The sequence below is a fragment of the Salminus brasiliensis genome, chromosome 9 (genome assembly GCF_030463535.1).
Source record: "Salminus brasiliensis chromosome 9, fSalBra1.hap2, whole genome shotgun sequence".
NCBI classification, from domain to species: domain Eukaryota; kingdom Metazoa; phylum Chordata; class Actinopteri; order Characiformes; family Bryconidae; genus Salminus; species Salminus brasiliensis.
Genome location: NC_132886.1, coordinates 21,463,531 through 21,472,696, shown reverse-complemented (window position 1 = coordinate 21,472,696; position 9,166 = coordinate 21,463,531). Strand labels below are relative to the sequence as shown.

General features: G+C 38.0%; 1 protein-coding gene across 1 annotated transcript; it reads left to right on the top strand.

Moving 5' to 3' along the window:
- The first annotated feature begins 1,516 nt into the window (after positions 1 to 1,516).
- On the top strand, positions 1,517 to 8,947 carry LOC140561617 (uncharacterized). The gene is made up of 7 exons (XM_072686844.1): positions 1,517 to 1,677; positions 4,048 to 6,051; positions 6,186 to 6,349; positions 6,450 to 6,670; positions 7,447 to 7,576; positions 7,950 to 8,050; positions 8,141 to 8,947. Exons 2-7 carry the CDS (start codon positions 4,062 to 4,064, stop codon positions 8,277 to 8,279), a joined length of 2,745 nt encoding a protein of 914 aa, XP_072542945.1. The 5' UTR covers positions 1,517 to 1,677; positions 4,048 to 4,061; the 3' UTR covers positions 8,280 to 8,947.
- Positions 8,948 to 9,166: the final 219 nt, after the last annotated feature.

The following is a 9,166-nucleotide window of genomic DNA, read 5'->3' as shown; positions in this document are numbered from 1 at the left end:
TTGACGTGTCGTTGGAACGCGGAGAGTCTACGTTTTACAGGGGCGTGTGTTTGAAGGCGGGGATATAATATAATATATATCATATAATATAATCATCATATTTCAATTATGAACAGCTTTTACAGTCTTTCTTTAATTAGGATGACTAACGAATGGATTGAAGGAAAGATACAGATTTGGTCGTTTTGAAGGAGACAACCTAAGATAAGCGATGGTATGAAGTGTGTGTGTGTGTGTGTGTGTGTGTGTGTGTGTGTGTGTGTGTGTGTGGTAGCGGCCATTGCGCTGGTGTGCCTCAGGTGTGTACTTAAAATACATAAAATACATTTCAGAGGTTGATGGCTTACATCGTCGTAATCCTGAGAGTCATGAGATCGATGTATAATAATGTCCACGTTGGCTATAAATGGCTTTATGAAAAATATTAATATGCATGCTGTAATTAATATTTTTTTAAAGCTTTCCGGGTGAGGTATTTTGCGACCAACGTCATCCATGAATTAGTAGTAGAAGTAATTCTGAATTAGAATTATAAGTAATTTAAAATAATAATATATATTTTTTAAAGCTTTAATATGGTAACCTGGCTGTCTAAATTGGACTAAATTGGAATTGGTAACGCTTCACTGATAGATATTCAGATATTCACAGTGATTGATTTGTGGCCCGCTGGCAGGCTGAGGCTTTTTCAGAGGCTAGACCAGCAAAAAACCTTTGCACTTTTGTTTTGCAGCAGGTTGTAGAAAAGTAATGAAACTGTTTCTGTTCTTTCAGCTTTTTAATAATAAATATATAAGAAATTCCCAAATTCCAGAGAATCCATGCAATTGTGCCAACTGTTCTCCTCCTTCTTCCTCCTTCTTTCTGTGATATGGGACTTTGTCTATTTCCTTCTGGACATTTCATTAGGCTGCAACCTAAAGATCAAGAAACTGCAACTCATGGATGGGGATCATTTTTAACTGCCATTTCTGTAAGCCAAGAACAGAAAGCTGAGGCTGCACATGCTGACCAAAACTAAACATTTGAAGACCTGCAAAACATAGCCTGGTCTGATAAATCTCGCGGAGGCACACGGATGTAGGATCTGCAGACCTCACTAGAGAAAGAGAGAGCTGGAAGGAAGCATGCATTTGATAAACCCCAGCCCAGACCTGTAGGATGGCCGGTGACACTGGGCTTCTAATGGCTTTAAATATCAGAATCACAACCATGTGGTCAATGTAGACTAAGTGTATGTGCAATAATACACTCAGCTTGTTTTTTGGTCAGCACTATTATATGTCTAGGACTTGTGAAGAACACCGTTCCACCCAATTCTGCTATTTTCTGAGGTACTTCATTGTATTGTATGATTAACTTCAGTTCTGTTCTACTATATTCTACTGTTATTCTATTATTAGTAATATCATTAGCAGTGGGATTAATACAACTGCTAATGTTAATAATGTTGTGGGATATGCTGTGTTTTCTTGTATTGTCTGTGGTGTGCTGTGGGAAACGATCACAGGGCGCGGTGCTGTCAACGTAGTCGACTACGTTCTCTCTAAATCCCTCCCAGTCTCAGATCAGCAGTGAAGAGGAGGAGAATCATAGTTTTCTTACAAACCGAAACTTACAGATTCCCACAGACTCCCACAGACTCCCTCGTACTAATCCAATGCCAAAGCAGAAACAGTAAGTATGATTATGACTTTAATGTCAATTTCGCACTGTCATTGCTTTAAGATCACTGATGCAACACGTGAGAAGAAGTGAGGAGAAGAGAAGGAGTTACTGTAAGTAAGTGAAGTAGTAGCACAGGGCCGAGCACACGGGGATTCCGGTCGCCCTGCTGCTTTGTATTATCTGAGTTAGATTATTATTTTATATGACCTCCCAACATTGCAAACATCTAACTTACTTATTCTGATACTCGACAGTTGTTTGGGACAACGCAGGCTAGTGTACCACACATTTCAGCCTTCCTTCATTTTGCGCGCGCAAACACACGTAACGCTGGAAGTTACTCGTAGAATAAACCTTATTGACTCACCGTTCTGCTAAAAGCCCACTTTTGCTGTTTTAACGATGATTCTGATATTCATTAATGCTTTAGTATTCACTAATATTCGTATTAGTGAACAATGTTGCGACCATTAATATGATGTAGACGTTTTTTTCAGACCATTTATAAGTATATAAAGTACACATTTCAGATAAATTAGGGCCAATATGTTTAATGAGTTTCCTCAGACCTTCCATAACTAAAGCAATATGTGAGTCTCGCAACGACTAATCCGACCTGTGGGGAGTTTCCCAAAAGCTTCGTAATGCAAAGCCATTCGTTAACTAGTCCACGCTTCTCAAAAACCTCCCTACAGTCACAGAGATGCACCTCTGCTCATTCTAAAGCTGCACGACTGGATTAACTTCAAAGCTGTTGCATAAAAAAAAAGCTATAGGATTTGTGTAAAAACAAATGTTAATTCAAGTTTAAGCTTCTTTATGATTAATTCATTCATTTGTTATTTGCCTAAGAATGGGCAGTGGTGGCTCAGCGGTTAGAGCACTGGGATATTGATAACAGGGTTGTGGGTTCGATTCCCGGGCTCGGCAAGCTGCCACTGTTGGGCCCTTGAGCAAGGCCCTTTACCCTCTCTGCTCCCTCTGCACTGGAGTTGGCTGCCCACCGCTCTGGGTGTGTGTGTACTCACTGCCCCTAACACGTGTGTGTGAGTGTTCACTACCAGATGGGTTAAATGCGGAGGACACATTTCGCTGTACAGTGACAAATACGTGCACCCTTACCTTTATGAGAGGAACTAGTAAATCAAGCCTCAACATGAATTTAAGACATCATAGATTTTAAACCATTGCTGTGAGAGATTACAAAAATATTATAATAACAAAAATACACTGTTTAGTATTTATATATATATAATATTTGACTTAGAAACATTCAGTGAGGGTTGGCCAAACAACTGGTAGTGTGTTTGTGTGTATATATATATATATATATATATATATATATATAGAGAGAGAGAGAGAGAGAGAGAGATTGAAGTGGGGAGGGGTTAAACAATACTGTTATAGTAGAAAATACAGAAGTATTGTAAACAATGGCTGCTAAGAGTGCTGGTTTAAATTCCAACAAAATTAACATTCTGAATAACTGTTTATACAGTGTATTATTATTATTAATGTATTTTCACCACGATTAACAAGATGCTGCTCTTTACTGACACATAACCCGGTCAAACCATTCTGAGCAGCACTGGGCAAAACGCCTCTGTGCTTTTGGATTAGAAGGAGCTTATATTATAGCTTAATAGCTTATATTATAGCACAGTATTTTGGGTCACAGTTTTATCATGTCACCTTTTGCATTGTTGTAGAGAAATGTCAACTGTTAAGCTATAAAGTGATTGTTAGGCTTCTGGATCAAATGACAAAGTTCATTCTTTAAAAAAAAGAACATGAAACAGGAATTTTAATCCATCTTTCTAGCAGTTGATTCCAACTTGACCATTAACAGTCATAACATTACAAACTGAAGAAATGGCTACTGGGAATTATTCGCCATCTTCCTATCTTCTCCTTTCTTTTTGGCAGCAATTATTTTAATAGAGCAATTGGTAGCTGCCTAGAGGAGTCCATGGCTTCTAATTGTTGGGTCAAGATTTGAGTCAGAGTATTTACAAAGCTTTGAAATTCGCTTCCCTGGCCTCTCCTTACAATAATGAAATGTGAACGAGACACAGCACTAAAATCTCCCTTTGATCTCAAAGCTCCTCGCTTTCTTTTTCATTGAAAAAACAAATACAAAACAAAACACACTACAAATTTCTTTAAACATAAACATAAACAGAAATGTTTTTTAATTTAAATAAAACTTTTGAATGTTTTTTATGTCTTTTGGACCCTCCTACTAGTAAGGTGCAGGTTCCCTTTGTTTAGACCAATGGCTGTTTACAGTCATTGGTTTAGAGAAATATGGATAGATCGATGGATGAATGAATGAATGAATATAAAGTGCTAAGTTACCCCACCCCTTTTTCTCAACAGAAATTTAAGAAGCGATGGACATCCAAATACAGCTTCAAGCTATTCCAGTTCCACTTTCAGATAAGCCTAGGAAAACCCATCCCTTAATACAATGCATCATTGACAACAAGCTAAAGAAGTTGAAGAAACTACTTAGAGGATGCGATATTAATGGACTCTATTCTTCTGAACTTTTGAAAGATGATATTACTCTGCTGACGGCAGCAGTTGCTTGTGGAAATGAAGAGATTTGCAACTTTCTCCTGGAAGAGCATGTTGACCCCAATATAGTCTCAACAAGATGGCTAGCACCGTTGCACTATGCTGCTTGTACAGCAGGAGTTCCACTCAGTATAGTGAGAAGATTACTTGCAGCCAAAGCCAATCCAGATGGTCATCAAAAACTGCTTATTTCACCACTGCAGTTTGCAGCCAACAATGACAGAAAGGACATGGTGAAAGCACTAATAGAAGCTGGGGCTTCTGCTGAAAGCGGATATGGAGTGAACTCAGACATTGATAAGAAAGTGGAGAGTATTATTCTTCAGATACCCCCAGGAAATGAAGATTTTGAGAAATGCAGACTCTTTTTTTATTTAACTTCTGCAGTTCGCAAAAAAACCCAATTAGAAGTTTTCAACATCTTTAAGGAAAAGTTTCTTGAAGAGCATCCGTTTACCCACCTTACACTATTTGAAATATATTTTAATGTAATGGGTCCAGATGCTGAACAATATCAACAAAGCAGCATCAGGTGGTTGAGGGATTCCAGGAACAGTGACCTTTACATTGAGGGCATTATCAACCGCTTTTCCAGAATTCCTCATGAAAACCAAGCACTTGCACTAAACACGTTACAGGCTGTAATTTGCATGATGAAAGAAATATCTCCGCAAGTCCTCAATGAGATTGTACCTATTCTGATAAAGCATGTACAGCCCCCTGTCACCCCTCAGGGAGATGTATTCAGTCAGCTAATACTAAACATTCTGTGTGTGATTATGGAGAAGCCCTCAAAGCACAAAGCTGGTGTGGCTAGTCTTGATAGTTCTGTTCTTAAGAATGTATGCAGTCGTCTTATGACCCTCACCAATCCTAACTGTTCACTGAATGTCAGCATTTTTACTTACCGGTTGTTTGCTGATCTTTATGAGCTTATTCCAGAACATATTCATTCATGTGGAATATGCTCGGTGCCTGACAGGGTACTTGATGCTGCAGAAATAAGGATGGATGAAGTTATTAAAGAGAAGCTGCAAAAACTAAATGCAAATCTCAGAAATCCACAAAGCTCAAGTGCCTTAGATTGTATGCTTGAAAGACAGGAAAGCAGCTCATCAAAGAACAGGAAAAAGAAGAAGAAAAAGAAGAAGAAAGAAGCCCAGCAAGAGATGACCACAAACCAAGATGAAAGACAAGAAAAAAAAGCGCATGCAGATTCAGATGCTGCCAGGACATCAGTTGAGGAGTCAAATTCCAGTGTGCACCCTTTCACCTTGACCACAGATTATCCAACGTTACCAAGAAAATGGCACCAAATCAGCCAGCGTTGGAGGCCTGAGCTGGAGAAACTTGCAAACATAGATGCAAGTAAGGTTTCCAGGCTGGGCAGTCTTACAATTGGTACTGGCCCTGAATTCCAGATAGCAAAAGGAAGTAATGGAACAGAGGTTTTTCTTGGCCTGAGGGATGATGGCACTGAGGTAGCTGTCAAACGAATGCTCAAGTCCAATTATCAAGACCTCAAAAATGAAGAGGAATTTTTACGGCTTCCACAACTTGACAACCCTTCCATTGTAAGATATGTGGACTTTGCAGAGGATGACCACTTTGGATATCTTGTCCTTCAACTTTGTGAGTACACACTGGAGGAATACATCCAGAAACACCTGCCAGAAGACAGTGCTGAGCAGCAAGCTGTCCTGAAGAAAATTGCAAAGGAGGTTCTGTGCAGCCTCAAGGTTCTTCACAGTGAAGACATCAAAATACTCCATCGGGACATCAAACCCCAGAATGTTCTGATTGGTAGGGCTTATTATACTTTTTTACTTATACTTATTACTCTCAAACCTCCCAAAATGTAAACAATCTAATTATGGACTTCAATTTGCAATCCAGTCAGTAAACCAATATGTCCTGAATTCTGATATCTTTAACAGATATAACGGGAAAGGCCAGGTTAGCTGATTTTGGCATAAGCCGGAGACTGAATTTAGGGCAAACAACTCTGAGAACGAATGCTGCTGGAACAAAGTACTGGAAAGCCAAAGAGATTATTGAAGAGGATGACAACAGTGTATACAAGAGGAGTTCCGACATTCAGGTAGTGTGCTGTCACTGACCTAGAGTATAATATTCATTTTTCTTTGTAAACTCATAGGACTTGAAGCTGCTGTTGGTTTTAACAGTCCTGTCTGCTTTAGGTTGCAGGAATGTTAGTATATTACATCCTCTCTAAGGGACACCATCCGTTCGGTAAAGGAGTCCGTTGTGAGAGTAACATACTTGATGGGAAATACTCACTGGAACATCTAAAGGATGATATGAGCAAGGATCTAGTGGAGTGGATGATCAAGGACAATCTGAGCGAGAGACCTAAAGTAGAGGAGACCCTCGCTCATCCCTTCTTTTGGACAGATGAAAAGTAAGATAATAAAAATGAACTTATGAATGAATTTAGTTCAGGGGTCACCAATCTTGTTCATTCCAGTCAAGCAAAAGCATTCCTAAGTCCATTTGTTTAACCCTTTAAACCCTAAAAGCCTGCATGTGGGCCAATACTTTTGACAACACAAATTATATGCTAGCTATATATCAGCTGCTCAATAATTCACAGTGATTGGTAAACAAATATCAGTCACTGAATAATTGGTCTTCAGTTACTCTAATCAATAGCTCTAGTAAATTTTAGGGGTTCTTTGACTCATGGCAATTTCTGGTGCTATATAGAGTCGGTTTTAAATGGTTTTCACCAATATGAAGAACTCTAACCCTGCAAACGGCATTTAAAGCTGTTGGTTATTTAATTTGTCACGGTTCTATATAGAACTGTTGCTTTTAAGAGGTTCTCAAGTGTTAAATGGTTGGTTAGTAGAACTTAGTAAAGCCTAAACACGTCTAAGATTCCTTGTCCTAAAACATCAGGGCTGAAGGAAACGCCTTAACACAGTTTTAGCCCTGGCTGATCATTTATAGGACATACTTTAGCACTTCAAACATCTCTACATCAAGTCTGGGTTTAAGTATGGTAATGAATACTCAAATGTTATCAATATGTGGTTTCTTCAGCTGTTTCCTGTCAGCTAAACATATCTGATATTCGAACATAGTGATTCCCCATGTCCTGCATAGTTTTTTTGTGTCGCTCATATAACTTGCATACTTTCATTTAAATTAAATGTTTTCTAATTTTTGTCTCAGGAAAGTGGAGTACTTAAAGAAATTGGGGAATGTGAAAGAGGTGGAGAACTGTCGCACTCCTGATGAGGAGCTAATTCATGCCCTAGAGGAACAGACAGTGGGGAAAACCTTCTCAAGTTGGAAAGCAAAAGTGAGTTGGATCAATATGAAATAATGGTTTCTTATTTAACACTGACTTCTTTTCCAATTTTCAGAGAAATTTCAACACTTTCATCTGTGCAACTGTTCTCATAAATGTAATTTGTACTTACAAATTTTACTTGCTAACTGTGTTATGCAGATTCTAGGACAGTTGGTTTATCAGTGCATACACAGAAGCTTACAGCGTATAAAATACAGAGTATTGGGCAACTCTTCCAACAAACAACAAAGCTAGATTTAACAGTTTATTGAAATAACACACCTGACTCCACTCAGTCACATGCACTACATACATTCAACATAAAAAGCAACTACAGAAATCTGCTTTTTGGACAAAGCTTGTTTTTTGTGTTTATCCACAGTTGCCTGCTGAGACTGTGCAGAAGTTAGATGGTAAGAAAAAACCCTACCCGGAGAACACCCTTGGTCTGCTGCGATTCATTCGAAATCTACATGAGCACTAGTGAGTTGTGTAAACCAGTTTACTATATTAATGCCATTCTTTGTGACAGCCACCATGGTATCTTCAATTGATTTCTCTTTGTCTGTGTAGCCCTGAAGATGCAGACAAAATAAATTTGATGACCACATTCCCTGACCTTTTTGGAAACGCCTTTAAGTTTGCCCAAGAGAGAAAGTGGAACACCAGACCACGCTTAAAAAAGTGGCTCAACTCTGCACCAGTGATTTGATGGGACGTAAGGTACTCCAAACCCTGTATTAAAAAAAAAATATGATTTGCACTGTAAATAGTGGGATAAATACCACTATGGTAGATCAGGGTTATGGATCAGTAGAATATTGAATTCTTAATTTTTTAAAAGTGTTATTGTATGTACTGTGTATTACTTTATGCATCACTGTTAATTTGGTTACAATTCAGTTGGTTGTTCAGTTCAGTTTGGTTGTACAATTCAGTTTGGTTACAAGAAATACAGTGTAAAGAATTACACAGTTACTTTTATGTTTTTTCTGTAATGCCTACTACATTTTAATTTCTTTCCTCTAGAACAATTGATTATAATTGGTATTTAATGTAATTAGAGACACTCAAAGAAACTGAAGTTCCTGTTTCTGCTTCTATTTGTATTGTCTTTGTATATATTATATGAGAGCAAAGTTATAGATTGGATAATTAAATTACAAATATATTTCAGGGTGAAATTTAATTGAATGGCTTGATCATTCAGGGCCATTAACATTATTAAAGCATCAGGTCCAATATGACCTGAAGCATCGTAATGCTAGAATCTACCCTAATTTATGAAAATCTGATAAGCACCCTTTTTCTGTTTGTTTTTTTACAACCTTTTTAATGCCATATATCCTAAATAAACTATTTGATCTCATTGTAAGTTAATGCTGAATTGCCTACTTTATTCTCTTTTTATCCTATCCTCTTTTTAAAGCCTTCACCTTAAATCATGTCATGCTTTTAGTTTTTTGTGACGACGCCACCTATCATTTGAAAAGTAGCCTACACATACTATTAAAATAGCCAGTGTCTTCTCAGTTTATGATTTTTTACTGATTGCAAATGAGTGTTTCAACCAGTTATGGTCATGATCTATTGTTTGAA

Coding starts and splice junctions, on each gene's coding strand:
- LOC140561617 (XM_072686844.1), top strand. CDS start 4,062: ATGGACATCCAAATACAGCTTCAAGCTATTCCAGTTCCACTTTCAGAT. Junction 6,671..7,446: donor TTCTTTTGGACAGATGAAAA/GTAAGATAATAA, acceptor TTTTTGTCTCAG/GAAAGTGGAGTACTTAAAGA. Junction 8,051..8,140: donor CGAAATCTACATGAGCACTA/GTGAGTTGTGTA, acceptor TTGTCTGTGTAG/CCCTGAAGATGCAGACAAAA.